Raw genomic sequence first — 27,346 nt, forward strand, 5'->3', positions numbered from 1 at the left:
GCCTAACCCAACATCTCCGCCCTTTCCTCAGCCCACGCCTAGCGCAGTAGCTAACTTCGTTTGCCGGTGTCGGTCGGGTTCCCAGGGTCCGAAGCCCGCGGTACCCTGGGAATGGTAGTCCATGCAGGCCGCTAGTTCCGACTAGAACAATGGGAGGAGTCTGAACCGGGGACCACACCTCCTCGAGACCAGGAACTGGCTCTCCTGATCTCTGCTGCTGACCCCGTAGTCCCAGTTCTCGCGCCCTAGCTGTGGGCGGGAGGAGCAAGGCCGTCTGGACTACATTTCCCAGAGGTCCTTGCGCCTCCCGCTCTCAGGCCGCGACGCGGGGTCTGCTTTCCAGGTGTGGTCTGAAGGTGACGGGCGTCCAGCCCGGACTCCTGCTCCCGTGGTGCCCCGCGCGTGGCCAGCCCAGCCCCCGGCTCCTGCCCGCCCCGCAGCGGCGCTGGTTGTTGTCGTGAGCCGCAGCCGCCCCGCTTCGCCCCTCCCCTCCTCCCCTCCCCCCCGGCCCTGCGCACGGGCCACCCCTCCCCCCGCCTCCCCGGCCCCTCTCACGGTGCCAAGATGGCGGCGGCGGCGGGCGGCGGCAGTTGCCCCGGGCCTGGCTCCGCACGGGGCCGCTTTCCGGGCCGGCCGCGGGGTTCCGGCGGGGGCGGGGGCCGCGGCGGCCGAGGCAGCGGAGCCGAAAGAGTGCGGGTAACCCTGCGGCGCGGCGGCGGCGCGGCGGGGCCGGGAGGAGCCGAGCCCGGGGAGGACACGGCCCTGCTCCGTTTGCTGGGGCTCCGCCGGGGCCTGCGCCGGCTCCGCCGTCTGTGGGCTGGTCCGCGCGTTCAGCGAGGCCGGGGCCGCGGCCGGGGCCGGGGCTGGGGCCCGAACCGAGGCTGCATGCCGGAGGAGGAGAGCAGTGACGGGGAATCCGAGGAGGAGGTGAGGCGGTCGGAGGCGTCTCTTGCGCGGGGTGGGGCGGAGGCCAGGGGCTTGCAGGGCTCCGGATAGCTCCGAAGGGTGTTGTGGACAAGTGGGATTCTCGGGGCTCTTGGAAATAAGCACGGAAGGAAGCAGGCTGCGTGGAGCTTTGGGGTGGCTAGGGCCTTTGAAAGTGGTCTGAGAAAACCTGACTGCAGCCAGACGCCTGGGCTCCAGGCAAGCCCTGCTGGTGTCCTGAGCTGATCTTTCGCGGTAGCAATGGCAGAGCAGGAGAGGAGTGGGTGAAGAGGCCACAGGGATTGCATGCCCGACCAGTGGTGGTTGACAGCAGCAGCGTGGCCTTAATGGACCAAGGCTAGAGCCTCATGGGCTCTTACTTGCAGGCTGCCTTTTGGGGCCTTATAATCCGCGACACCTCCCTGGTTTTACCAGTGTCCCCGTTGCTCTTTGGTTCTAAGGTAGAGTGGAGACTTCTGGCACAGGTTGAAGAGGGATAGACTGAATGCTGAGTCTTGAGTCTGGAGTGAGTGCAGCTCATGATTTATCCCTCTCAGCCTTTTGGAAAAGGAGGAGTGTGTGGATTATATTGCTTAGGAGAGCTAGTAGTCCTCTGAGGGCTCAGAGTGGATTCTAATATGATAAACCATCTGCTCCACCTTTCATTCCCCACCCCCACATTCCCCATTCCCATTTAGGAGTGCCCTAAAAGGGTGTAAATGAAGGACCTACTTGGTATTAAGTCGGAATTAGCCCTCATTATAATGCCTACTGCTTAACTTGAGGAGAGCCTTGAGTGTTGTCTTCTGGGCCAGAGAACCACTGATGGCGGCTGTGCTGGTGTGGTCTGGTTCAAGAATGCATAGTGCCTTCATTCACTCTGACCTGGCCTCAGTCTTTTAAGTTCTTTGGTAAATAAGCAGGAGTACGTTAAGGTGGAAGCTAAGTATTATATCCTCAACACCTGAGCCCAGGTGAAACCGGGGTTTTGGCACTGACTGCTGTTTCTCCCCTTCACCCCTGGTCCCCTAAATCAGGAGTTTCAGGGTTTTCATTCAGATGAAGATGTGGCCCCCAGTTCCCTGCGCTCTGCGCTCCGATCCCAGCGAGGTGAGTGATGGGGAAACTCTACCTCTCTAGTTTTACGGGAACGCTCTTGCCCTTTGTGTCAGCTCCTTGGTGGTCACCTGGTTTCCACCAGTGACTGAGTGTGTCCTGTGTTCAGAGTCCAAGCTAGCCTGGGCCCTGGGGGAAACAGACAAGTAAGACTTAGTGCCCTGTCCTTCTGGGGTGCTTTTATTAAGTCCTCAGGGCCAGCTTGACCCAACTCCCCACAACTGTTCTCCTTTTAGGTCGAGCCCCCCGGGGTCGGGGCCGAAAGCATAAGACGACCCCCCTTCCTCCTCCTCGCCTAGCAGATGTGGCTCCTGGCCCCCCAAAGACCCCTTCTCGGAAACGGGGCGAGGAGGGCACAGAGCGGATGGTGCAGGCACTGACAGAACTTCTCCGGCGGGCCCAGGCACCCCACGCCCCCCGGAGCCGAGCATGTGAGCCCTCCACTCCCCGTCGGTCTCGGGGACGGCCCCCTGGACGGCCAGCAGGCCCCTGCCGGAAGAAGCAGCAAGCAGTAGTGGTAGCAGAAGCGGCTGTGACAATCCCTAAACCTGAGCCTCCACCTCCTGTGGTTCCAGTAAAGAACAGAACTGGCAGCTGGAAGTGCAAGGAGGGACCTGGTCCAGGACCTGGAACCCCGAAACGTGGAGGACAGCCTGGGAGAGGAGGCCGTGGAGGCAGGGGCAGAGGCCGAGGCGGACTTCCCCTTATGATCAAGTTTGTTTCAAAGGCCAAAAAAGTGAAGATGGGACAATTGTCCCAGGGACCAGAATCAGGTCAGAGTCATGGTCAACGTGGAGAAAGCTGGCAGGATGCCACTCAAAGAAGAGATGAAGATGAACAGGAAGGGGACTCTTGTTGGAAGAAGCCAGAGCAGAAACTGGAGGAGGAAGAGGAGGAGGAGGAGGGGGGGAAAGAAGAGAAGGAAGAAAAAGAAGAGGACACTGAGGAGAAAGAAGAGAAAGAAGAGGAAACTAAGACAGCCGTGGCTGAGGAAGAAGGGATGCTAGTGAAGGAGAAGGAAGAGGCGAAGCTGCCATCACCACCCTTGACTCCTCCAGTCCCTTCACCACCACCTCCTCTCCCACCGCCTTCAGTATCTCCACCTCCAGCATCCCCTCTGCCACCCCCCGTTTCTCCTCCCCCACCATCCCCTCCCCCACACCCAGCCTCAGAGAAGCAAGAAGAATCTCCTCCTCTTGTCCCAGCTACATGCTCTAGGAAGAGGGGCCGGCCTCCCCTCACTCCTAGTCAACGGGCAGAGCGGGAAGCTGCTCGGTCAGGACCAGAGGGCACCCTTTCTCCCTCTCCAAACCCCAGCACCACCACAGGAAGCCCTCTGGAAGACAGTCCTACTGTGGCCCCCAAAAGTACCACCTTCTTGAAGAATATACGGCAGTTTATTATGCCTGTGGTGAGTGCCCGTTCCTCCCGTGTTATCAAGACACCCCGGCGATTTATGGACGAAGACCCTCCCAAGCCTCCAAAGGTGGAGGCTTCTATTGCTCGACCTCCTGTTGCAACCTCCCCTCTTGCTCCCCAGGAGCCAGTACCAGTCCCCTCTCCACCTCGTGTCCCAACTCCCCCATCTACCCCAGTCCCACTCCCTGAAAAGAGACGGTCTATCCTAAGGGAACCCACGTTTCGCTGGACTTCACTAACCCGGGAGCTGCCGCCGCCTCCACCTGCTCCTCCGCCAACCCCATCGCCGCTAGCTCCATCCCCACCACCTACCCCCGCCACTCCCTCCCGGAGGCCCCTGCTCCTTCGGGCCCCTCAGTTTACCCCAAGTGAAGCCCACCTGAAGATCTATGAATCGGTGCTTACTCCTCCCCCTCTTGGGGCTCTTGAAGCCCCTGAGCCAGATCTGCCTCCTGCTGATGACTCTCCAGCTGAGCCTGAGCCTAGGGCAGTGGGGCGGACCAACCACCTCAGCTTGCCTCGATTCGTCCCTGTGGTTACCACTCCTGTTAAGGTGGAGGTGCCCCCCAGTGGGGCTCCAGCTCTGAGCAGTGGGCAGCAGCTTCAGGCTCAGCTCCAGCAGCCCTCACAGGCCTTGCAGACACAGCTCCTGCCCCAGGCACTACCATCCCAGCAACCACAAGTACAGCCACAGGTACAGCTGCAGCCACCTCCATCACCGCAACACACACCACCACTGGAAAAGGCCCGTGTTGCAAGTGTGGTTCCGCTGCCACTGTCTGGGGTGGAGGAAAAAATGTTTAGCCTTCTAAAGAGAGCTAAGGTGCAGCTATTCAAGATCGATCAGCAGCAACAGCAGAAAGTAGCAGCTTCAATGTCGGTGAGTGGGGTGCTTTGAGCAGGCCCCTGCACTCAGTCTGTGCAGCTCTCTCCCTAGACAGTGTTCAGCGCTAACACTGGACCAGTTTCCCCTGTATTTCCACCTGTTTGTTCCCTAGTTCCCATCCCTTCCCTCTCCTGTTCCCCCGTCCCCACCGGTCCTCACTTTGCAGCCTCTAACCCTGTTATTTCCCCTACCAGCCAAGCCCGACAGTGCAAATCGAGGAGGCTGTGGGGACTGTCAAACAGACCCCAGACAGAGGCTGTGTCAAGTCTGAAGAAGAACCCGTAGACGCCAAGAGAGATCGAGCCTCGGTATGCAGTGACAGGAGGGTCTTCTGAAGAAGGCTGGCTACAGGACTGTAGGGAGCAATTTCCCACACCTGTTCCTGGTTTTTCCTCTCCCAGGGCCCCGAGTCACCTGTGCAAGGCCCCCGAATCAAACATGTCTGCCGTCATGCTGCTGTGGCCTTGGGTCAGGCTCGGGCCATGGTGCCTGAAGATGTACCCCGACTCAGTGCCCTCCCTCTCCGGGATCGGCAGGACCTTGCCACCGAGGGTAGGGGACTTGTGTAGTGGGAGGCTTGAGGACAAGGTTTGTGCATGAGCAAGAGCACCAGGGAGCCAAGTAGAGGGATTTGGTGGAGCTTAGCGGGTGAGTGGGTTGGTCTTGGACAAACCCAGTTAGTGCCTGGGAACCTGTAGCCTGTCAGCATGGGAAAGCGGAGGGAGAACCGGGAAATGAGGTAGGATACCTAGTGTTTTGTGGCTCTATCTCCCCTCCACCTGCTACAATAGATACATCGTCAGCATCAGAAACTGAGAGTGTCCCATCCCGATCCCAGCGGGAAAAGGTGGAATCCACAGGGCCTGGGGGAGACTTGGAGCCTACAGGGTCTGCAGGGGCCCTGGCCCACACGCCACGGCGGTCACTGCCATCTCACCACCATGGCAAGAAGATGAGAATGGCTCGTTGTGGGCACTGTCGGGGTTGCTTGCGTGTGCAAGACTGTGGCTCTTGTGTCAACTGCTTGGATAAACCTAAGTTTGGGGGCCCCAACACTAAGAAGCAATGCTGTGTGTAAGTAGCTGGAGTGTGGCCTCTGGTCCCATCTGGGGTTGTCAGTCACCCAGGCCTCCTGCCCCAGCCCCTCTTCTGCCCAGCCAGAGCAGTGGGATTGGCATCCTTGTGGAGAGCTTCCTCTCTTCCCCCAGACCACCAGTCCCCTACCCTGGTGACGTGCTGCTCCCCTCCCCAGATACCGGAAGTGTGACAAGATAGAGGCTCGGAAGATGGAGCGGCTAGCAAAAAAAGGTAATGATGTTTGAAGAGCATTTCTTCATAAAACCTCACAGAGATAGCCATGTGACAGAGGCCACATTTCCTCTGCTCCCTGCCTTGCCTTTGCATTTGTTACGTGTCCTTCTCTACCAAAGCTTGCATCTCTCCTGCATTCCTCCTTTTGTGCAGCACTTTGTGGATTTGCTTTGTCCTGGTGCCCATGTCCCTTGCTGAGTTCAAATCCTACCAAGTCCCCTGTTCCCACAGGCCGGACGATAGTGAAGACGCTGTTGCCCTGGGATTCCGATGAATCTCCTGAGGCCTCCCCTGGTCCTCCAGGCCCACGCCGGGGGGCGGGAGCTGGGGGGCCCCGGGAGGAGGTGGGGGCCACTCCCGGGCCCGAGGAGCAGGACTCCCTCCTACTGCAGCGCAAGTCAGCCCGACGCTGCGTCAAACAGCGGCCCTCCTATGATGTCTTCGAGGACTCAGATGACTCAGAGCCCGGGGGTCCCCCTGCTCCAAGACGTCGAACCCCCAGAGAACATGGTGCGTTCTCAGTCAGCTTGTCTTATGTCTCTTTTCCTTTTGGACATTCTGGGGGTGGAATCCAGGGCTCTCTGCCTTTTCGAAGGGACAGGGATCCTCAATCTGTCCAAGAGGGTAGCTAGGGACAAAGGAGGAAGTAGCCCTAGGGACGTACATACACAGTTGGTCTGAGGCGCTCACTGAAGGTTTTCCTTGGGAGCTCTGGTTGGAGGAAGCCCTGGACGTAGGTGCAGAGGGGTGGAGGGCCTGGCATGGGAAGGGTCAGCTGTCCTGTGTCCTGCCTAGAGCTGCCAGTGCTAGAACCTGAGGAGCAGAGCCGGCCCCGCAAACCCACCCTGCAGCCTGTGTTGCAGCTCAAGGCCCGAAGGCGCCTGGACAAGGTCAGCACGGCCCGCTCCGAGAACCCCAAGCCCTGTGTGAGGCATGGCTCCTGCTCTCCAGGAGCTACCTGGCAAGTCAGGGTGATGGGCACACCTGAGTGTCGTGGTGTGTCCTCACCAGAGGACAGGTCCTGAGGGATGAGGCAGGCCTTGCCTTTCTGGAAAGCCAAGTGGGATCTGGGCAAAAGGCAGGGTCTGGCAGGTTGGGGGAGGCCAGTGAGGAGAGGAGTCTGCAGAGGGGTGGGGTTGGCATCCTCTGACAACCCCATGTCCCTCCTTAGGATGCTTTAGCCCCTGGCCCCTTTGCCAGCTCTTTCCCCAACGGCTGGACTGGAAAGCAGAAGTCCCCTGATGGTGTGCACCGGGTCCGAGTGGATTTTAAGGTACAGGGTCGAGGGATGGTTGTAGAGCCTGTGGTGGAAGAAACTTGTTGATTGTATCCAGAGTAAGCAGCTTTCAGCATGGATCTGACCTGTGTTCCTGGCTGCTTTCCAATCCTGTCTTCCTCTCTCACCCAGGAGGATTGCGACCTAGAGAATGTGTGGCTCATGGGTGGTCTCAGTGTGCTTACTTCTGTGCCGGGGGGTCCACCAATGGTGTGCCTGCTGTGTGCTAGCAAAGGCCTCCACGAGGTGGGTGCTTTGCCTTTTTTTTTTTTTTTTTTTGTAAAGAAAGACAATCCTGGCCTCCCAAGTCTCCATTTGCCAGGGGTCATCCCCTGGCTGTCCAACCTCAGACTGTCCATCATTTCCTCACTCCTCCTAGTTGGTCTTTTGCCAAGTCTGCTGTGACCCTTTCCACCCCTTCTGTCTGGAAGAGGCTGAACGGCCCTTGCCCCAGCATCGAGACACCTGGTGCTGCCGGCGCTGCAAGTTCTGCCATGTCTGTGGGCGCAAAGGCCGTGGGTCCAAGGTGGGCACTGGCAGCCTAGGGCAGGTAGAGGCCTGCGGCGGGTGAGGTGTCCTTATGCTGTGTGTTTAACACTGCTTTCTCTTCCACTGTCCTCCAGCACCTCCTGGAATGTGAACGTTGCCGCCATGCTTACCACCCAGCATGCCTAGGACCTAGCTACCCAACCCGGGCCACACGTAAACGGCGCCACTGGGTGAGAGATGAGCCCATGTTCCTTGCTCTGGCATCCTGCTTGTTCTGCCCTCAGATTTAACCTAGGCCGAAGCTCTTGTAAAGATGGAAGGGCTGAACGTCACCCTGAGAACGTGATAGGCAGAGTAGACACCTAGACAACCTGCAGATGAAGAATTGGATTTTAGGAGCTCATGGGTTCAGGATTCCCAGGCTGACAGGACCTGCCCTGCCCTGCCCTGCGGTCCACTTCTGCCCTTCTTTCTTCCTCCTCCTCTTACTGCCATTCCTTGTACTAGTCCTGCGTTGTTTTCTTCCACCTGTCAGTCTGCTTCAGCCAGTGTCCAGCTTTCTTCTAACATCACCCTGCTCCCCCAGATCTGTTCAGCCTGTGTGCGCTGTAAGAGCTGTGGGGCAACTCCAGGCAAGAACTGGGACGTCGAGTGGTCTGGAGACTACAGCCTCTGCCCCAGGTGCACGGAGCTCTATGAGAAAGGTGGGACCTGGTAGGAGAACAGGGCTTGGGGGGCGATGGTAGAATGGGCCAGGCTCTGGACTAGGACCCCACTCAACCTCCAGCACCGAAAGGAAGAGAGTCTAGTAGGTTTCCAGCTGTTAGCTACAGAACTTTTGCTTTGATTCAGTACCCTTCAAGCAGAGTCCTCCAGTATGCAGATAATGAGCACAAGCAGAGCCACTCTGAGAAGTCCAAGGCTCGGGAACCCACCTGCTCACTAAGGTCCCTCCTGGAAGAAGCCCAGGCTTCCATCGGGCAGCTTGGAGACCAGTGCTTTTGTCCTTTGTTCGCCCAGCACATCTAGCAAAGTCTTGTTTCTTTTGGAAAGGTGTTGGCTACAGAGAAAACAGGCTTTGTCTACAGACAGCTTTTGAGACTGAAGGCCACAGTGGAAGTAGCTTGTGTGCTTGTCAGAAATGTGTGTGGCATCTGCACATGACTCAGCAGAGGTCAGTCCTGGCTGCTCTGGACTTGTACCTCTGACTTCTTTCCCCAGGGAACTACTGCCCAATTTGCACACGCTGCTATGAAGACAATGACTATGAGAGCAAGATGATGCAGTGCGCACAGTGTGACCACTGGGTGCATGCCAAGTGTGAGGGGCTCTCAGGTGAGAAGAAGAATGCTTAAGGGCACAGGTTCAGCCTTGGGGGACCCTATCCCCACCACAGGCCTGTAGGATGGCAGGTACACTAACTGTCCTTGGGCCTAGGTGGGATCCTGGGAGCCCTTAAATCTTTCCAATCTGTTGTCTCCTTTGTCATCGGCTGTTCTAGATGAAGACTACGAGATCCTTTCTGGGCTGCCAGACTCGGTGCTGTACACATGTGGGCCATGTGCTGGGGCAACACAGCCCCGTTGGAGAGAGGCTCTGAGTGGGGCCCTGCAGGGAGGCCTGCGCCAGGTGCTCCAGGGCCTGCTGAGCTCGAAGGTGGCAGGCCCATTGCTGCTGTGTACCCAGGTCTGGAGGGCCCCGGAGGCAGGGTGGGTGGGGCTGGGCTCGGCATCAGCCCTTCTGACTTCCTGAATTTGTAGTGTGGGCAGGATGGGAAGCAGCTCCACCCAGGACCCTGCGATTTGCAAGCTGTGGGACAGCGCTTTGAGGAGGGCCACTATAAGTCTGTGGTGAGTGGGACATTGGGAGGAGCAGGTGGCTGCCATGAGAAAGAGGGCAGAGCTGGGCAGGGGCTGGGGTTTGGGGTAAGGGCTCAGACACTAAGAAACTCCCTTACAGCACAGCTTCATGGAAGACGTGGTGGCCATCTTGATGAGGCACTCAGAGGAAGGAGAGACCCCAGAGCGCCGGGCTGGGAGCCAGATGAAAGGACTCCTACTGAAGGTGAATGCTGGGGTGGAGCTAGAGAATGATTTGAGTGGCAGTAGGGACAACAATGTGTCTTCAGAGCCTGCCCCCACCTCTTCTTGAGGGAAGGCAGTTCTCATCCTGTTAACCCATTTCCCAGCTGCTAGAGTCTGCGTTCTGCTGGTTTGACGCCCATGACCCTAAGTACTGGCGACGGAGTACCCGGCTGCCGAAGTGAGCAAGGCTGAGTAGCTGGAGGGGGACCAAGGAGTGAGGTCAAAAGCAAGGGCACTTGGGATTCCAGGGATCGGGCTGGGATAAGGAGCAGGGTTTGGGAAAAGGCTGGAGAGGAGGGTGGTGGAGCCAGGGTAAGCTTTCCTCATTACTTCTAGACTAGCAAAGATGTATGTGTGTAGTTGGCTCTATCTTTACTTTTTTTTTTTAATGATTTTATTTATATATATGGCATGTATGTCCATATGAGGGTGTCTGATCCACTGGAACTGGAGTTACAGACAGTTGTGGGCTGCCATGTGGGTGCTGGGAATTGAACCCAGGTCTTCTGGAAGAGCAGCCAGTGCTCCTAACCGGTGAACCATCTCTCCAGCCTCTGCTTTGCTTTTTGAAGGCATTTGGGAAGTTCATGTTTCAGAGAGTAGGCACACACTGATGCCCAGGTGGTGAGAGTGGTGAAGCCGAAGCCCAAGAGGTTGTGGGAGCCTAGACAGATAAGCTGCTAGAGTCTAGGGATCAGAGAAAGTGTCCTGGAAGGGTGAAACTAAGCTGAGCGCAGAGTATTCCAGGAGCATGAGGAACAGCACATCTAACTAGCACAGAGGAGCTTAGCTTATTTGGGAGAAAAAAAAAATCCATGTGAGAATGGAAGAAAGGAGTCATGGTGTGCTGAGGCTTATATTGTGGGTGGGCTGCAGTTGAATTGCCTTTGTTGAGCACATCAGATGCTAACCCTGCCTCCACAGCGGAGTCCTCCCCAATGCCGTGTTGCCCCCATCCTTGGACCATGTCTATGCTCAATGGAGACAGCAAGAATCAGAGACCCCAGAATCTGGGCAACCTCCAGGGGATCCTTCAGCAGGTACTAGGAAGCAGAGGCTGGAACCTGATTGGTTGGCCATGTTCTAGCTCCTGACTCATAGGTTTACTTTCCCACATCCTTTGCAGCTTCCCAGAGCAAGGACCCAGCTGCTTTCTCACACCTGGACGACCCCCGTCAGTGTGCACTCTGTCTCAAGTATGGGGATGCTGACTCCAAGGTAAAGGTTACTATGCAAGCTCTAGGTTGTGGGGCCTGGTCTCTGGAAACCCTCACCTCCCTTAATGCCACTCCTCCTCCTCCTCCTCCTCCTCCTCCTCCTTCTTCTTCTTCTTCCTCTTTCTCTTCCTCCTCCTCCTTCTCTTCCTCCTCTTCTTCCGCTTCTTCCTCTTCCCACAGGAGGCAGGGCGGCTCCTGTACATTGGGCAGAACGAGTGGACACATGTCAATTGTGCCATTTGGTCAGCTGAAGTGTTTGAGGAGAATGACGGCTCCCTTAAGAATGTTCATGCTGCTGTTGCACGAGGAAGGCAGATGGTAAGGGCATGGGCCCAGAAAGGTGCTTGAAAGAAAAGCTCTTGGGGTCACAGGTTGGTACTTCCTTCGGTGTAGAACTATTACATGGACGTGTCCTTCCATTCCACTACTGGTCCCTGGTACCTTTCTTGTGCTGGGAATTGAAATTAGGGCCTCACATGTGCTAAGTAAGTGTTTTACCACTGAGCTATATTCTCAGTGCCCTCCCCACCCTCCTTTTTTTTTTGCGGGGTGGGGGGGGGCTGGGGGGGGCGGGGTGGGGGGGACGACACTTAAGTCCTGAGCCCTGTCTATCCAGGTACTCATGTGTAGCCCGGTTTGGTTTCAAATGTAATCTTCCTGCTTCTGCTTCCCAAGTGCTGGGATTCTAGGCATGTGCCCCTTGTCTGGCTCCCTCAGTGCCCATTTGCTTGTCTCAAGACTCTGGCACTGATGATTGGCAGCACTTTTGATCTAGGCCTGTATCCCAAGAGATGGAAATTAAACACCTTGTTGATGGTACCTTCGTAGGACACCTTCCAAACACTGCCATCTCCCTCTTACTAGGCAGTCTCCTCCGACCCACTCAAGTCAGCTTCAGAATCCTTTTTCGTCTGGGCGTTGTGGCGCACGCCTTTAATCCCAGCACTCAGGAGGCAGAGGCAGGCGGATCTCTGAGTTCGAGGCTAGCCTGATCTACAGAGTGAGTTCCAGGACAGATAGGGCTGTTACACAGAGAAACCCTGTCTCAAAAAAAACAAAGGGAGAAAAGAAAGAATCCTTCCTCACTGTGTGCCCCCCGGGTGGAGTCTCAGAGAAGACTCTGCCCTTGGCAGGAGTTGTTGTGATGGCTAGTGTGAAGAAGGTGGCAAGTGCCAATCCTTCAGAGCCGATAGCTTTCTCCAGATGTCACTTGACGTTTCTGAGGTGGTTTGGGTGTGCGCCTGGCCCTGGGTACAGCTAGGGAAGCTGTGTAATCGGCCAGCCAGGGCCTGTGCAGGTTATCAGTGATCCTGGGCCACACAGTTCTCACCTCAGCAGTCCCTGCCTCCCACAGCGCTGTGAGCTCTGCCTGAAGCCTGGCGCTACAGTGGGCTGCTGCCTGTCCTCCTGCCTCAGCAACTTCCATTTCATGTGTGCTCGGGCCAGCTACTGCATCTTCCAGGACGACAAGAAGGTTTTCTGCCAGAAACACACAGACCTCCTAGATGGCAAGGTAGGCCAGGATGCTGGGATCAGCCGCCCATTCCCCTATTGTCTCAGGGTTCCCTGTGATCCTATAGGCAAGCCCTTGAGTGCTGAGTCCCTGCCTACAGAGCTTTGCCTTCACACTCCTCTACCTTCTGCTAACCCAGCAACCCCCATTTGCTTCCTCCCTCCCAGGAGATCGTGACCCCTGACGGTTTTGATGTTCTCCGGCGAGTCTATGTGGACTTTGAGGGCATCAACTTCAAGCGAAAGTTCTTGACTGGGCTTGAACCAGATGTCATCAATATACTCATTGGTCAGCCACTTGCTCTCTTTATATACTTACTATACTGCTGACCTTACCTGGCCCTGCCCTACCTGACCTCTTGTTTGTACCGTAGGCTCCATCAGAATCAACTCGCTGGGCACCCTGTCTGATCTCTCAGACTGTGAGGGTCGGCTCTTCCCCATTGGCTATCAGTGAGCACTGCAGGGCTGATGGAGGGAGGAGGACTCCAGGGCTGCATGTGGTTTCTAGGTTTCCTAACTCTCTTGTCCCACATATGTGCACCAGGTGCTCCCGCCTGTACTGGAGCACAGTGGATGCTCGGAGGCGCTGCTGGTATCGGTGCCGAATTCTAGAGTATCGCCCTTGGGGGCCAAGGGAGGAGCCGGTTCACCTGGAGGCAGCAGAGGAGAACCAGACCATTGTGCATAGCCCCACCCCTTCCTCAGGTAGCACTTGGGTACTGCCTCACCCTATTCCTTAAATGGGGCCTCTCAAAGCTGTTAACCCCACCCCCATACTCTCCTTATCTTGAGAAACTTCAGGATGCACTTATTCTTCCCTTTCTTGGAATGACAGAAGCAGTAGTAGTTGGCTCTGACGCATACCTCAGGGGCTGTGCTCAGCATTTCACAGGAAGTGAGGGAAGAGCACTGGGCTTCCAATTCTAGGGAACAGGAGTGTCATAGCTGGCTTCCTAAGGGCTGTGTGCTCTTGTAACGTTTGATTGATCTTGCTAAGGACACAGACTCCACTGCATTATGTACAAGGGGAATGGTTTATCTCTACAGTAACGGTGGTTATTTCCTTGACTACGTGTCCATGAGCCTATAGAGGCCAGAAGGGTCAGATCCCCGAGAGCTGGAGTGCTTGTGAGCCACTTGACATGGTTGCTGGGAAATGAACTCGGGTCCTGTGGAAGAGGAGCAAGTGCTCTTAACTGCTGAGTCATCTCTCCACAGACTTGAAGGGGCATGTATTGGGAGGTTTGGGGTATGGAGCCCCCACCTCCCCTAATATCATTTTCTTGCCTTTTCAGAGCCCCCCAATCATGAAGACCTGCCAGATGCAGATTCCCTGATTCCTGGAGATCCTGTACACCACTCACCCATTCAGAATCTGGATCCCCCACTTGGGACAGATTCAAGCAGTGGCCCTCCTCCCACCCCCCGCTCCTTCTCAGGGGCTCGGATCAAAGTGCCCAACTACTCGCCGTCTCGGAGGCCCTTAGGGGGCGTCTCATTCGGTCCTCTGCCCTCCCCAGGTAAGCACATGGTACCAGGAGTGGGTAGAGCAGCCGGGCAGTCGGGGTGCACACCTTTATTCTTTGCAGTCAGGAAGCAGAGGCAGGCAGATCTCTGAGTTCGAGGCCAGCCTGGTCTACATCTGGAGTTCCAGGACAGCCAGGAATGTTACCCAGAGAAACATTGTCTCAAAAAAGAAGAATGAGTGGAGCTAGAAAGTGTGGAGCCGCTGGCTGATACTGACCCTTTCCTTCACAGGAAGTCCATCTTCCCTGACCCACCACATCCCTACAGTGGGAGACTCGGACTTTCCAGCTCCCCCAAGGCGATCTCGCCGTCCTAGCCCTCTGGCCACCAGGCCACCACCATCCCGGCGGACCTCCTCTCCTCTCAGAACTTCCCCTCAGCTCAGGGTTCCCCTGTCTACCTCAGTCACAGCCCTCACACCTACCTCAGGGGAGCTGGCTCCCCCTGACCTGGCCCCATCTCCTCTGCCACCCCCTGAAGACCTGGGCCCAGAATTTGAAGACATGGAGGTGGTGTCAGCACTAAGTGCTGCTGACCTGGACTTTGCAGCCAGCCTGCTGGGGACTGAGCCCTTCCAGGAAGAGATTGTAGCTGCTGGGGCAGTGGGGAGCAGCCAGGCAGGCCCGGGGGACAGCTCAGAGGAGGAGACCAGCCCCACCACTCACTATGTCCACTTCCCTGTGACGGTGGTGTCTGGCCCTGCCCTGGCTCCCAGTTCCCTCCCTGGAGTACCCCGAATTGAGCAGCTGGATGGAGTGGATGATGGCACAGACAGTGAGGCAGAGACTGTCCAGCAACCTCGGGGACAGGGGACTCCTCCTTCAGGACCCGGAGTGGGCCGGGGTGGAGTCCTCGGAGCAGCAGGGGACAGAGCCCGACCTCCTGAAGACTTGCCTTCAGAAATTGTGGATTTTGTGTTGAAGAACCTAGGGGGTCCTGGAGAGGGGGCTGCTGGTCCCAGAGAGGAATCTCTCCCTTCAGCACCTCCCTTGGCTAACGGCAGCCAGCCCCCACAAGTCCTGCCTGCTAGCCCAGCTGACCCTACCCGGACATTTGCCTGGCTCCCTGGGGCTCCGGGTGTTCGGGTGTTGAGTCTGGGTCCTGCTCCAGAGCCCCCTAAACCTGCTACATCCAAGATCATCCTTGTCAACAAGCTAGGACAAGTATTTGTGAAGATGGCTGGGGAGGGTGATCCTGTCACACCCCCAGTAAAGCAGCCGCCTCTGCCCCCTATCATTCCCCCAACGGCCCCCACCTCCTGGACTCTGCCCCCAGGACCCCTGCTCAGTGTGTTACCAGTAGTAGGGGTAGGAGTGGTCCGGCCTGCCCCACCCCCACCCCCACCCCCACTAACACTGGTGTTCAGCAGTGGGCCCCCCAGCCCACCACGCCAGGCCATCCGGGTCAAGAGGGTATCCACCTTCTCTGGCCGATCCCCTCCAGTACCTCCCCCAAACAAAGCTCCCCGGCTGGATGAAGATGGAGAATCCTTGGAGGATGCCCACCAAGTGCCAGGGATCAGTGGCAGTGGGTAAGTGTGGGTCTCAGGCTGATGTGGCAGGTAGGGGAGGTGGGCAGGAGAAGGCAGTTGGGCCTTCTGTGGTTCCTTCCAGGTTCAGCCGCGTGCGGATGAAGACGCCCACAGTACGTGGGGTTCTGGACTTAAACAATCCTGGGGAGCCCCCTGAGGAGGAAAGCCCTGGGTGAGTGACCAGGTCCCTTCCCTGGAGGTTCTGGTCCCCCTCCTCCCCAATAATTTTTGCCTCCTGACAGGTCTCTCTTCACAGGCCCCTTCAGGACCGGTGCCCTTTGCTGCCACTTCCAGAAGGTTCTGCCCGGACCCTTGATGGTCCTTCAGACCTACTCTTTGAGTCCCAGTGGCATCACTATTCAGGTAGAGAGCACCGTTTCCCTCATTGCCTCCTTGTGTTTGGCCCAGTGGTGACTGATGGAACCTGAATTGCTTACTCAAAAACTCAGTGCACACCAGGGGCTGAGGCCTTGGGCTCATTCTCTTAACACCAGAAACAGACAAAAGCAGCACACGCTCTGGGTACAAGCCCAAGCTAGGTGCTAGGGTTGCAGTTACTCATGGGGAGCTCCTGGCCTTGTGACAGAAACAGAAGTAGTGTTAGAAATCGGGTTTAGTGGCCGGGCAGTGGTGGTGGCGCCCACCTTTAATCCTCAGCACAGGAGGCAGAGGCAGGCGGATCTCGGAGTTCAACTAGCCTGGTCTACAGAGCAAGGTCCAAGACAGCCAGGGCTACACAGAGAAACCCTGTCTCAAAAAACAGCAACAACCAAAAAAGAAAAAGAAACGAGGTTTAGTGATGTGTGCTTGTAATGCAGGCAGTGCAGGCTGAGCCGGATTTGATCAGACCCAGCAGTAGACCCTCTGTCACAACAAAAAGAAAACGCCAAGGAAAAACAGTTCCGTGTACAAGCTCAAATGGCAGGGCTTTGGGCAGCTGTGGGGGTGGTATAGGGGTGCCTCGAATGGTTGGGATCGAAGTTAGTGACTAGTAAAGCCAAAAAGGGGATCACCCAGGGAGGGTAGAGCCCTCGAACCCAAGTGAGGGGCAGGAACAATAGGACGGACGGTCAGAAGAGTCTGGTGTTCCAGGGGCCGGGGATGGGGTTGTCAGCAGGTCACCTGCCACAGGGAGCCACCAAACCAGGCCTGTGGGCCCCGGATTGGCAGAGTGCATGAGCAGCTGGCATGGGGCGGGTAGGATGTTGAAGATAGTGGTTGGTGAGAAGCCAGAGCAGCACCCAGGCAGCTGGCCAAGAAGTTGAGCTAAGCATCAGGAGGAGGGAGGGCAGCGGGTCAAAGAGCTTGAGGCTATGAGGGCTGCAACTTCAAAGCTGAGGGAAGGAAGGACATGGGAGAATAGTGATCGCCTTTGAGCAGATGGCTCCGGGGTAGGAGAAAACCCGGGCAGGTTGGATCCCAGGTGGGTGCTCAAGTGGTTTTTGTCTGCTCAACTGGGTGAGACTGGAAGTAAGGCTCTCTGGTGGTCTCTGGGGTCACTCAGTGGAACAGTCAAGTAAGCTGGGGCGCAAGCTGGGTTTGCAGTGACCCAGCCCTGTCCAAGTGTTTGGGTTCTCAGTAGAGAGCTAGCCTGGGAGCACCAAATTAGAGCCAAGTGGACTAAGGCTGCCTGACCGACAGGTACCCTGCCTGTTCCCGGCTAAGCGGTGTGAGAAGGAACAGTGGGGAAGGGGGCTGTGGCTGTGGCTGTGGCTGTGGCTGTGGCTGTGGCTGTGCATGTATTCAGGGAGCAGGTGTGAATGGAAGGCCGGAGGCCTGGAGATGATCTGACTTCTGTAGCAGGGCCAGGGCTGTCTGACTTAGGGCTGGGGAGGGTGTTGGACAGACTGGCAGAGAAAGGCCCTGGTGATTGACTGGGCATGTGGGTCTTGCTCCCGGGTCATGTTTCCCTCCTGCTCTTGTGCCCACCCCTGCCCTAGAGACAGTGGTGGGCCTCGGTGTGCGGTGCCCATGCTGGCAGCAGCACACCTGCTCTCTAACACCCTCCTTAAAGCACTTCCTGCCCTAGCTTCCAGGACCCCACCTTGTCCTCTCGCCTGGTCATGCCTCCCTTGTTTGACCCTTCCGTTTCTGTGTCTCAGGGCCTGGGCCTTGTGTTTGTGTGGCTCCCTCAACCTGCTTTCTGGGACTTCGGGGCTCTTAATCCTGTCTATGTTCTGATGGCTACCGCATCACTCTACCGCCCAGCCCTAGTCCCTGGGCTGAGTGCCTGCTCTCTGCTTTCTGCTGTTCTGCCGTCTCCACTGTCAAGTTGCCGGGGAATATTTTTCTGAAAGAGCTCTAAGTTAGCGTGTCCCAAATAGTCCTTGACTTTCACCCCAAAGCGTTCCTTATCCTCACCATGACAGTTGATGGTAATCTTACCTTTACTGTGTTCAAACCCCAGACCTCAGGGTTGCCTGCCCTTAACCATTCCTTTGTCACATTGCTGCTGTGTCTGGAGCCCTGTTGGCTTTATCTTTACAGTGTGACTGAAGGTGGTGTACATCTATGATCCCAGCTACTCTGAGTTTGAGGCAGGAAGGTCTCTTGAGTCCAGGAGTTCAAGGCCAACCTGGACAATGTAGTGAGACCCTGTCTTAACAAAACTAAATACAGACAGTCCCCCAAAAGGCCCTTAAATAGTTTATAACAGTGGATCTCAAGCTTCCTAATGCTGTGACCCTTTAATACAGTTCCCCAACCATAAAATTATTGAATTGCTAGTTTGTAACTATTTTGCTACCATTGTGAATCATAATGTAAATACCTGATGTGACCCCAAAGGTCACAACCCACAGGTTGAGAACCATTAGTTTATAATGTAGAGTGTACTTGAGTGTCTGTGTCCAATCTTACATATTTTAACATCTATAAACAGGTACTGTATATTGACCTGGGTATGTAGATTGGTGATATAATGTTTACCTCACACATACAAGACTCTAGGTTCTATTCCTAGTGCTCCCCCCATTATTTATTTTCTTCATATAAGTAATTCTCCAGGATCTATAAAGTCTGTTTTAGAAACAGAATAATCATAGGTGTATGGGTGTGTATGTTGGAATGGCTTTCAGTGAGCCTGCAGAACCCGGCCCTTCATACTTCTGTGCAGCTGCTCTATGGTGGAAAAGGTTTTCCAGGCCCCTTAGAACATCCAAAGCAATGCCACTAAGGAATTGACCCAAGAGGAGGCCATCTGTCCCCTGTATCTGTTTGTGCCCAGGGGTGAGAGAGGTTAGTATCAGCTGAGAATCAGGGGCACTGGGTCTTTTTTTTTTTTTTTTTTTTTTTTAATTGAGACAAGGCCTCTTTCTGTGTAGCCCTGGCTGTCCTGGAGCTCACTCTGTAGACCAGGCTGCCTCCTCTGCCCCGCCCCCTCAGTGCTATGATCAAATATGTACACTGCTATCCTGGCAGCAGTGGCTTTCGAGTCCAGGAAGGTGATCCTCTCCAATCTTACCTTCCCACGGAAGCAGGGGAGGCCTCAAGCTCTGAGGAAGAGCCTCCATCCCCAGAGGACAAGGAAAACCAGGTTCCGAAACGAGCTGGTCCTCACCTGCGCTTTGAGATCAGCAGTGATGACGGCTTCAGTGTGGAGGCAGAGAGCTTGGAGGGTGAGTTGGGGGTAACAGTAGCACAGGGGGAAAGTGTTGAGACCTCATTCTGATTGCTCTGGCCCCTCGTTCCAGGGGCGTGGAGAACTCTGATTGAGAAAGTGCAAGAGGCTCGAGGGCATGCACGTCTCAGGCATCTCTCCTTCAGTGGTAAGAGGTATCCCGAGGAAGGCTGGGAGCAAGGGCAAGGTGGGCCCTCCATGTGATTGCTGTGTCCTCCCCCGTTCTCAGGAATGAGTGGAGCACGGCTCCTGGGCATCCACCACGATGCTGTCATCTTCCTGGCAGAGCAGCTGCCTGGGGCCCAGCGCTGCCAGCACTATAAGTTCCGCTACCACCAGCAGGGAGAGGGTCAGGAGGAGCCGCCCCTGAATCCCCATGGGGCTGCCCGAGCGGAGGTCTATCTCCGGTGAGTGGTTGGGAATTAAGTCTAGAAAGATTGCAGCTGAGACACTAGGCCACTGGAAGAGTAATCTGTAGACTTGATGTCAGAAGAGTAGACTCCCACCTACCTCCTCTTTTGCTGTCTTTAGCCTATAGTTCTTGGCAGTACTGGCCCAGATCAAAACATGGCTAGGTAGCATCTCTTTGAAGGGATGGCTGTGACCCTCCTACCTTCCTCCCACTTGCAGGAAGTGTACCTTTGACATGTTCAACTTCCTGGCTTCCCAGCATCGGGTCCTCCCTGAGGGGGCCACCTGTGATGAAGAAGAGGATGAGGTGCAGCTTCGGTCCACCAGGTATGCAGAGCAATTGGAGTCCTGGACCTGGTCTGAAAGGGTCCTAAAGAGGGTGCTGTTCCTGGATACCAACTCAGGTGGTATTGCTCTCCCCTACCAGACGTGCCACCAGCCTGGAGCTTCCCATGGCCATGCGCTTTCGCCATCTCAAAAAGACGTCCAAAGAGGCAGTTGGTGTCTACAGGTTAGTGGGGTTGTGGGCGGGGGGAGTCCCTTGGGTGGACGGATATATGCCATGATAGGGAGCTGCCTGGTGTCTTGTCCCCCTGCCCCTGAATTCCCCATGGCGCATTCTGCCCTGTAGATCAGCTATCCACGGACGAGGCCTGTTCTGTAAACGCAACATCGATGCTGGTGAGATGGTCATTGAGTACTCTGGTATTGTCATTCGGTCTGTCCTGACTGACAAGCGAGAGAAGTTCTATGATGGAAAGGTAAGTGCCATAAGGTTATGAGGTGAGTGTTCATGGGCTGACCTGCAGGGACAAAAAGCCATTTCCTTCCTCCCACCCCTGTAGGGTATTGGGTGCTACATGTTCCGCATGGATGACTTCGATGTGGTAGATGCCACCATGCACGGCAATGCTGCCCGCTTCATCAACCACTCGTGTGAGCCCAACTGCTTCTCTCGTGTCATCCATGTGGAAGGCCAGAAACACATTGTCATCTTTGCCCTGCGCCGCATCCTTCGAGGTGAGGAGCTCACCTATGACTACAAGTTTCCCATCGAGGATGCCAGCAACAAGCTGCCCTGCAACTGTGGCGCCAAGCGCTGCCGTCGCTTCCTTAACTGAGGCCGTCCGGGGCTGCCCCAGATGCCTCATGTGCCCGCCCGCCGCCATCTCACCCTGGCCTCTGGCTCCCTAGTCTCTCAGTGTCTCACTCCTACCCTCCTGTTCATGGTGGATGTGGACATATAGGGGCAAGAGCCCTGCCTCCAGCCCACCCAGCCATCGCCTCCTTCCTGCCCTGGGGACCCAGGATGTAGATATTGTACAAAGGTTTCTAAATCCCTTCTTTTCTATGCACTTTTTTATTTAAGAGGGTGGGGTCCCAGGTGGGAATCCCCCCCCACAATAAAGTCTGTCAATGTTTGGAGAGGTGGTATTTCCATGATTTTATTATTGTGGTGGTTGTGTGTGTGTGTGTGTGTGTGTGTGTGTGTGTGTGTGTGTGTGTGCGTGCGTGTGCGTGTGCGTGCGTGCGCATGCGCGCGCGCAGACTAGTGTGCATGTGCTGTCTCATGCCCATAGAGGTCAGAGGACTGTACCAGAGATGTAATTCAGGACTGAAGGCTTACATGGTAAGCCATTTTATCACTGAGCCATCTTGCCAGCCTGGTCTACGGAGCGAGTTCCAGGACAGCCAGGACTTACACAGAGAAACCCTGTCTCAAAAAACCAGGGGGGGAAAAAAGGGTGTGTGGAGACATCAGAGCGAGTGTGCTAGTTTCTACCTTTTTGCACAATTGAGTACAATCAGTGACTCCAAGAGTGGCCAGGTAATATGGTCCTGTTCATGTTGGAATGGACCCTTTACAGGAAAGAAGGATGTCCGCTGGCTTGGGGCCCCATGTGATTATACTTCAGGAAGACCCCTTTAATGAGGATAGCAGACATTGGCTTCAAGGGAAACTTTATTGAATGAGTAGTAATCCCCAGCAAACCCTGACTCAGCCAAGCTTGGATAGCACCTGCAGTGCATCTGCCCGCCCTAGCTGGGCCAAGTGTATGCAAAGCTGTCCCAGAGTAGCAGATGGCTCCCTTGCCACCACCATCTCAATCAGGGCTCTCAGGGGTGAGCGATGGGGCCGCAGTGAGTAGGCAAAGGTAGACCAGGTGGCAGGCAACCCGTATCTTGCAGCCAGGTGTCGTGTGGTACCATAAGCCATGATTCCGCTAGGCCCAGGCTCAGGGTCCAGCAGCATAATCAGTTCCTCCAGAACTTCCAGCTCGTCCAGGAGGCGAGCTAGGGGCTGTGAGGCCAGGCTCTGAAGCTCTGGAAAACCAGGGAGGAGTGAAGGGGAGGAAGGACAAGCTTCGAGGCCACCTTCCCTCCTGGACAGGGCTGCCCCCTACAAACCCCAGCTTGAGAGCTGCAGCAGAGGTGTCTTCCCAGTGCTCCTACTTCCCAATACCTCCAGGGAGCCCGGAGAGGGCCGGTGTGCGGAGGTGCTGTGGTCTCCCAAAGCCAGGCTGGGACAGGGGTGGGAGCGGGCTTTCCTCTTGAACAGAAGGAGCAAGACCACTGCCAGTATCGGGAGCACCAGCAACAGTGCCGTCAGGGGCAGGGCAGAGGCCTCCTTGGTTGTCTGCCCCTGCCCTGGGGAGCTAAAGACGCCTGTTTCTTCAGTTGTCAGAGGACAGACCTCCTTGGGAGGGATGGGTTTCTGAGGACAGGTTTGAAACAAGGGCCCCTTAGCCCACGCCTCCTTAGGTCCTTACGTGGAACACCCTCTCCTGCCCCCCACCTCATCCACCCCCTTAAGGCACTCCGCTTGGGACTCTGCTGTGCTCCCCATCTCCTTCAGTGAGGCTCCCCAACTGATCCAAGCTTTGCCCATGGAACCCACAGCTACCTCAGGCAAGCCCTGGCCCAGAGCCCAGGCGTCAAGCACCTTTCTACACTGCTTCTGGGTTCTACTGTGGCTCTCCATGCGTGTGGGGGTTGTGGCTCCGCTGCTACAGAGGCTACACAGCTCTGTGCCATTGGGGTTGCAATACCCAGGAGAACACTTTTTGAAAGTTTGTGCTATGGTGTTGCCGAAGTCATCGAGTCCGCAGTTTTCCGTAAACTCGTAGTCTAGGAGACATGGGCTCCAGAGGTACATCTGAGCACAGGCCCTCCCTCCAATGCCAGCAGGCCATCCCTCTTCAAATCCACAGGAGGCCCCACCCCTTTCCCCACCCACTCCACCAGGCACTGCCCACACTAATATCTACCTAAGCCCTTTGTCCCCACTCACAGGGAAAATTCGCGTTGTGTCCCCATCCTAACCTATCCTTTCTGCACAGGCTCGGTCCACCCTCCCAGTTTTACTTGCCTAAGACTCATTGCCTCTACTCCCCAAACAAGCCCCACGCCGGCCCAGCAAGGACCTGCCACTTCCTAGCGCCCCTTATCTCTGCACCATCTAGTGCTCACCAGGGCAGGCAGGAGGCCCGAATCGCTGCAGGCAGCTGCTGCAGCACTTGTTGTCAGAGTTCCAGTATGCAAGGCGGCCGCAGAACCGAGAGACTTCCCTTGAAGCAGCCCAAATCAGAAGCAGTGCTGCCACTGTGGCTGTCCAGAAAAGGTATCTGGGCCCCATCTCAGCAGAGTCTGCAACCTGAGGGACCACAGGACTTCCACCCACACCACTTCGGCAGCACTTTCCAGGAAATCCAGGGCAGAAGGAAGTGGTGAATGTGGGGGAACAGAATTCCAGGGCCTTCTTGGGAGCTGGTGTGCCCCCCACCCAACTCCAGGCCCACAAGGCCTAAAAAGAACTGGATATGGATCGTCAGATTATTTCTCCTCACGTACCTGCCTCTTCTCATTTTCATCTCTAAGATGGGGTAACAGAACTTGCCTCTCTAGGTGAAGGCAGTGTGTGCGTGTGTGTGTGTGTGTGTGTGTGTGTGTGTGTGTGTGTGTGTGTGTGTGTGTTGATGAATCTACTAAAAACATCACAGTAGTCAGGTGTACTGTGTACACCCTTAATTCCAGCACTTGGAAGGTAAAGGCGGGAGGATCTCTGAGTTTAAGACCAGCATGGTCTACATGGAGAGTTTCAGGCCAGCCAGAGTTACACAGTGAGATCCTGCTTCAAAAGCCAATTAAAACAAACCACAAAAGGAACACCACAGTACCTAGAAGATGGCAAACCCAAGTCAAAAGGCTAGGTACTGGAGCTTCATCTCAGGGTGGTGTGGGAGGCTCCAATGTCCAGGCCGAACCTCCTGCAGACTCTTACCAGTCCCGAACCACCTCTCTTCCCTCCTTTTCTAATCCCCACCTCTATTAGGAATCCTCCAACCTGCCACCTCTCCCTAAAAGGTACCTGGAATGGACAAGCCAAGGTTTTGGGTACAAAAGCAGTCCTGACTTACCGGTGCAGACCAGACCCCAAGCCTCCTTTCACAGCTGGTTCCAAGTTGCTCTACTGAGGCTGTGGCTGGCGTGCACTTTTTCTTAGATGTGGGGGTAGAAGGAAACCACAGACCTCTGTTAGACAAACTTCCTAAGCTTTATTAGAGAAGGGATGGGAGGAGGAAGTTACTCTGTTGAACAGACTGTATCATGAAGCTCTGAAGCCTGGGGATGATGGAGCTGGAAAGTGAAGAAGGCTTTGAGAAGGGATCCTGCACAGGAAGAGGTGAAGAGCACCAGTCTCAGAAGCGACCATGCCGGTGGTCTGGGGAACGACGTCGGTTTCTTTCTCGGGGACGGTGGCCTGTATGGGATCTTGGAGGTGACCTGGGAAGTGGACAGGGATGGGCAGGAATAGTTAAGAGTCTCTCAGGGATAGGACGGTTGTTACTGTCATTTCAGGATTGGTACTCAGGGGTGGGTATTCAGGCTAGTCTTGGGTTTGGGGTTCACACAGTTTTGAGCACTGAGACTAAGGTACTACTCTTCAGGCAGGGCTCAAAACTATATTTAGAGCACAAGCGCCTTGGAATGGTCTGCCTACAAAATCAGAATCCGGTTCATCTCAGGGTAGAGGAGAACTTGGCAAGCTGGACCTGAGGTACCTATGCCTGGGTCCTCGCCCATAGAGCTGCCGGCGCAGGTTCCGGGATATGGGTCGTAGGTGCATAAAGTTGCAGAAGCCACCTCGGGTACATTCCCTACGGACAGACAGGAGAGGCCATCAACACTGACAACCTCCTACCAAACGCTCAAGCAGCTGGAACTCCGGAGCCCAGCCCATTCTTCACTACCGTACCCCATCTCATACTGGCGGCAGCAAGACTCTCGGAAGTCGGTGACTGGCGACAGCTCAGCATGCACAGCCTGCCCGTTGAACCAGCGGTTATTGAGTTCAGCCACGGCCCGCTCTGCATCCTCCTCCCTGCGGAACTGAGGGGAAAGCGGGTGACCATGGGCTGTGGAATCCAAGAGCTTCAGGGGACTAGTCAGCCCTGAGGCTGCTCTCGGCTTAGCGACAGCCCTCAGGTTGTGAGGGTTCAGTGGTGGCCACTAGGCACTGGAATACTTCCACTTCTGGGCTCTAAGCGGGGGGCAACAGGCACCTTAACATAGACATTGCCCACGAGGTGGTCTCCAAGGTTGTCACACACATTCATTTCTTCAATCTCTCCGTACTTCTCCTGCAGTTCTGTGAATACCTCCTGCAGAAGATGGAAAGAGGCTCAGCTAAGATCTGGCACACAGGAAACCCAGCTATCCTGGCAACTCTCACCTCAAAGAAGTTATCATAGTGTTCTTGCACCTCCACGTCGCTCACATGACCTGGAGGCAGGACAGAGGGTGAAATGAGGGCGGAGACTGCTAGGGGCGGTCTGCCCAGCCCCTGAACTGTCTGGTTTCTTACTCACAGTGTGATCCATCTGCGGTTTGGGCTGTGTTCTGTGGATTCCGGTACAAGTTGAGTAGCACTATGGTCTGAACAAAATTTAAAAGAGGCCTGAGCTTAGTAGGCAGGGCTGCATGCAGAGTGGGTGTGAGATTGGGGAGTGAGACGTGAACTACTGGAGTTTTGTCAGAGATGCTTGCTCCTAAGAAACTACCTGGACAGCCGAGGGGCGTGGTCTGTGCACAGGGAGGCGTGGCCCAGTCCCGGGAAGAAGGGTCTACTCAGAGGGCCAGGTCAGAAAGCAAGAGGGATAGGATTGGCTTTAGGAATCCGGAAGAGGCGGGACCCCGGGATGATGGGCAGCAGATGGAGCGCGGGGACGTATGAATCTGGGTCTCACCTGGCTGAAAGTCGGTTTGTTGTGAAGTCGGGAGCACCGGTCCCCGTGCCGGCAGGCCCCAATCTTAAAGTAAAAAGAGCAGTTAACCCTGGAAGAGGTGCAAAGACAGAGGTAAACCGGGGGCCGGGAGGGCCGGGCATCCCACGAACACTGCCCTGTCCGCCCAGCCCATAGGGACCCGAGTGCCCCGGCTCCCTGAGAGGCCACTCCCTTCACCATTCTCACTTGTCCTTCTCAGTCCCGAATATCGAAGCTAAATATTCAGCCATTTTTACCCGAACACTCCAACGCTCCTGCTCCTTGCGTCACTTCCGTTGCTCAGGAGCGTTGGGAAGTGTAGTTTGTCCCTGCCTGTGGCGTGACTGCGCACGCGTGTTGGAGGCCAGCCTGCCTTCCCCGACGGTCGTGCGCAAGTTTCCTAGCAGCGCATGCGTACAACGTAGCCTCCAGGGGAAATTTTAAAAAAAAGACTACAAACTCCACAGAAACCTTCGGCGTCTCCCGCAAACGACTGCAGTTAGAAACAGCAAAGGAATCCCGGGCAGAAGGGATAAACTCCACTGGTGAGTTGCGAGTTGCCTCGCACACCCTAACTAGATAAGGAACTTCTCTGGCAAACCCTCCTTTATCTAATTTGTCGTAATAGGGGCGTGGTTGTTGGTGAGCTTGCGCCTGTCCTTTGGTCTGGGTCTGCAGACCCTTAGGACCACCGGGCTCCAGCGCAGCTATGAACTTGGAGCGGGTGTCCAATGAGGAGAAGTTGAACCTGTGCCGGAAGTACTATCTCGGTAAGGCCGATCCCCCTAGAGTTTCGGGTAATAGTAGGGACTGGACTAGAGCACCCCGAGGCTAGAGGACATAGGGACCTGGATTCGTGGCTCTAAGGGGGAACGTAGACTGTGGTCCGCGAGAAGAGAGACCTCAGGAAGAAGCAAGCTGAGGCCTCAGTTTCTGAGTCCCAAGAGAATGAACGCCTGGGTCCAGAGAAGGAATTCCTGGATCCGTAGACGAGAGGCATAACCCCGGAACCCCTAACAGCGGAAGGTCTCCAGTTGACGATCTTCCAAATGGGCCTTCTAAGGCGGGGATTTTAGGAAGGGTCTTTATTGCCGTGTGACCAAGTGTGGGTATTTTTTTTTTCCCTAGGTGGATTTGCATTCCTGCCTTTTCTTTGGTTGGTCAATATTTTCTGGTTCTTCAGAGAGGCCTTCCTTGCCCCAGCCTACACAGAGCAGAGCCAAATCAAAGGCTGTGAGTTCTAGGACACCAGGGAGGTCTGTGGCAGTGATAAAAGGGCCGGCCTGGGGGAGGCCAATCCTTCACACTCTTGTTCTTCATTATAGATGTTTGGCGCTCAGCTGTGGGCTTCCTCTTCTGGGTAGTTATCCTCACCACCTGGATCACCATCTTCCAGCTCTACCGGCCCCGCTGGGGTGCTCTTGGGGACTACCTCTCCTTCACCATTCCCCTGGGCACTCCCTAACACTCCACAAGCTGGTTGGTGATCTTGTCTTTCTCCCAGGATGGGCTTCTCTGCTCTAAGTTTTTTTCTGAAACCCTGAAGACTGTCTGTCCCCCATTTCCCATCTGCCCCAATAAATGACCCTAACTTTAAACACTGACTTCCTGGGATCTTTTGGAGGTAGAAGCATAAGCGATTGCCAGCATTGAAATGCACTTACCGAATGTGTTACGTGTTAGGCTCAGTGCTTCACACATTGTATGAATTTTTAGTTCATTGACTACCACCAGACCCTTCTGAAATAAGAACTT

The 27,346-nt window shown here is 55.6% G+C and overlaps 4 protein-coding genes across 6 annotated transcripts; 2 read left to right on the forward strand and 2 right to left on the reverse strand.

Annotated features, from left to right (window-relative positions):
* The first annotated feature begins 549 nt into the window (after positions 1 to 549).
* Positions 550 to 20,750, forward strand: Kmt2b (lysine methyltransferase 2B). Of its 2 annotated transcripts, none has more exons than XM_052761743.1 (37): positions 550 to 927; positions 1,962 to 2,034; positions 2,277 to 4,339; positions 4,540 to 4,653; positions 4,747 to 4,897; positions 5,137 to 5,419; positions 5,598 to 5,653; positions 5,888 to 6,166; positions 6,452 to 6,546; positions 6,828 to 6,929; positions 7,065 to 7,178; positions 7,312 to 7,458; positions 7,556 to 7,651; positions 8,008 to 8,125; positions 8,643 to 8,756; positions 8,923 to 9,107; positions 9,182 to 9,271; positions 9,381 to 9,485; positions 9,610 to 9,683; positions 10,430 to 10,545; positions 10,632 to 10,723; positions 10,903 to 11,040; positions 12,077 to 12,235; positions 12,403 to 12,523; positions 12,609 to 12,687; positions 12,782 to 12,942; positions 13,533 to 13,757; positions 13,996 to 15,295; positions 15,378 to 15,467; positions 15,552 to 15,658; positions 18,772 to 18,912; positions 18,988 to 19,062; positions 19,144 to 19,321; positions 19,545 to 19,652; positions 19,753 to 19,836; positions 19,957 to 20,086; positions 20,171 to 20,750. In XM_052761743.1, the coding sequence occupies exons 1-37, from the start codon at positions 565 to 567 to the stop codon at positions 20,444 to 20,446; spliced, it is 8,202 nt and encodes a 2,733-aa protein (XP_052617703.1). In that variant the 5' UTR covers positions 550 to 564; the 3' UTR covers positions 20,447 to 20,750. The 2 variants fall into 2 exon arrangements, with proteins under 2 accessions (XP_052617703.1, XP_052617704.1); XM_052761744.1 differs by having other exon boundaries at positions 18,775 to 18,912.
* Positions 20,751 to 21,281: 531 nt separating this feature from the next.
* Igflr1 (IGF like family receptor 1) lies at positions 21,282 to 23,749 on the reverse strand. Its single transcript, XM_052761901.1, has 4 exons — positions 22,797 to 23,749; positions 22,270 to 22,454; positions 21,735 to 22,041; positions 21,282 to 21,650 (listed from the first exon to the last, which is right to left on the reverse strand). Exons 1-4 carry the CDS (start codon positions 22,960 to 22,962, stop codon positions 21,325 to 21,327), a joined length of 984 nt encoding a protein of 327 aa, XP_052617861.1. The 5' UTR covers positions 22,963 to 23,749; the 3' UTR covers positions 21,282 to 21,324.
* Positions 23,750 to 23,859: 110 nt separating this feature from the next.
* U2af1l4 (U2 small nuclear RNA auxiliary factor 1 like 4) lies at positions 23,860 to 25,909 on the reverse strand. 2 transcript variants are annotated; one of them, XM_052761923.1, is made up of 8 exons: positions 25,799 to 25,909; positions 25,574 to 25,661; positions 25,196 to 25,262; positions 25,060 to 25,109; positions 24,890 to 24,988; positions 24,583 to 24,716; positions 24,389 to 24,484; positions 23,860 to 24,110 (listed from the first exon to the last, which is right to left on the reverse strand). In XM_052761923.1, exons 1-8 carry the CDS (start codon positions 25,840 to 25,842, stop codon positions 24,026 to 24,028), a joined length of 663 nt encoding a protein of 220 aa, XP_052617883.1. In that variant the 5' UTR covers positions 25,843 to 25,909; the 3' UTR covers positions 23,860 to 24,025. The 2 variants fall into 2 exon arrangements, with proteins under 2 accessions (XP_052617883.1, XP_052617884.1); XM_052761924.1 differs by having other exon boundaries at positions 25,574 to 25,636; positions 25,790 to 25,807.
* A 98-nt stretch (positions 25,910 to 26,007) lies between these two features.
* On the forward strand, positions 26,008 to 27,189 carry Psenen (presenilin enhancer, gamma-secretase subunit). Its single transcript, XM_052761948.1, has 4 exons — positions 26,008 to 26,136; positions 26,220 to 26,361; positions 26,720 to 26,824; positions 26,917 to 27,189. The coding sequence occupies exons 2-4, from the start codon at positions 26,301 to 26,303 to the stop codon at positions 27,054 to 27,056; spliced, it is 306 nt and encodes a 101-aa protein (XP_052617908.1). The 5' UTR covers positions 26,008 to 26,136; positions 26,220 to 26,300; the 3' UTR covers positions 27,057 to 27,189.
* Positions 27,190 to 27,346: the final 157 nt, after the last annotated feature.

The sequence above is a fragment of the Peromyscus californicus genome, unplaced genomic scaffold (assembly GCF_007827085.1).
Source record: "Peromyscus californicus insignis strain IS unplaced genomic scaffold, ASM782708v3 Scaffold_4__1_contigs__length_199733344, whole genome shotgun sequence".
NCBI lineage: Eukaryota > Metazoa > Chordata > Mammalia > Rodentia > Cricetidae > Peromyscus > Peromyscus californicus.

What these genes read in the sequence shown, in the direction of transcription:
- Kmt2b (XM_052761743.1), top strand. Translation starts at nt 565, where the DNA reads ATGGCGGCGGCGGCGGGCGGCGGCAGTTGCCCCGGGCCTGGCTCCGCA. An exon ending in ATGGGGATGCTGACTCCAAG is followed by an intron (nt 10,724 to 10,902) that starts GTAAAGGTTACT and finishes CTCTTCCCACAG; the next exon opens with GAGGCAGGGCGGCTCCTGTA. An exon ending in CAGACCTCCTAGATGGCAAG is followed by an intron (nt 12,236 to 12,402) that starts GTAGGCCAGGAT and finishes CCTCCCTCCCAG; the next exon opens with GAGATCGTGACCCCTGACGG.
- Igflr1 (XM_052761901.1), bottom strand. Translation starts at nt 22,962, where the DNA reads ATGGGGCCCAGATACCTTTTCTGGACAGCCACAGTGGCAGCACTGCTT. An exon ending in CCCAGAAGCAGTGTAGAAAG is followed by an intron (nt 22,042 to 22,269) that starts GTGCTTGACGCC and finishes ACCTGTCCTCAG; the next exon opens with AAACCCATCCCTCCCAAGGA. An exon ending in GCTGCAGCTCTCAAGCTGGG is followed by an intron (nt 21,651 to 21,734) that starts GTTTGTAGGGGG and finishes CTGGTTTTCCAG; the next exon opens with AGCTTCAGAGCCTGGCCTCA.
- U2af1l4 (XM_052761923.1), bottom strand. Translation starts at nt 25,842, where the DNA reads ATGGCTGAATATTTAGCTTCGATATTCGGGACTGAGAAGGACAA. An exon ending in AACCGCAGATGGATCACACT is followed by an intron (nt 25,110 to 25,195) that starts GTGAGTAAGAAA and finishes TCCTGCCTCCAG; the next exon opens with GTCATGTGAGCGACGTGGAG. An exon ending in TGGGCAATGTCTATGTTAAG is followed by an intron (nt 24,717 to 24,889) that starts GTGCCTGTTGCC and finishes CTTTCCCCTCAG; the next exon opens with TTCCGCAGGGAGGAGGATGC.
- Psenen (XM_052761948.1), top strand. Translation starts at nt 26,301, where the DNA reads ATGAACTTGGAGCGGGTGTCCAATGAGGAGAAGTTGAACCTGTGCCGG. An exon ending in GTGCCGGAAGTACTATCTCG is followed by an intron (nt 26,362 to 26,719) that starts GTAAGGCCGATC and finishes TTTTTTCCCTAG; the next exon opens with GTGGATTTGCATTCCTGCCT. An exon ending in GCAGAGCCAAATCAAAGGCT is followed by an intron (nt 26,825 to 26,916) that starts GTGAGTTCTAGG and finishes TCTTCATTATAG; the next exon opens with ATGTTTGGCGCTCAGCTGTG.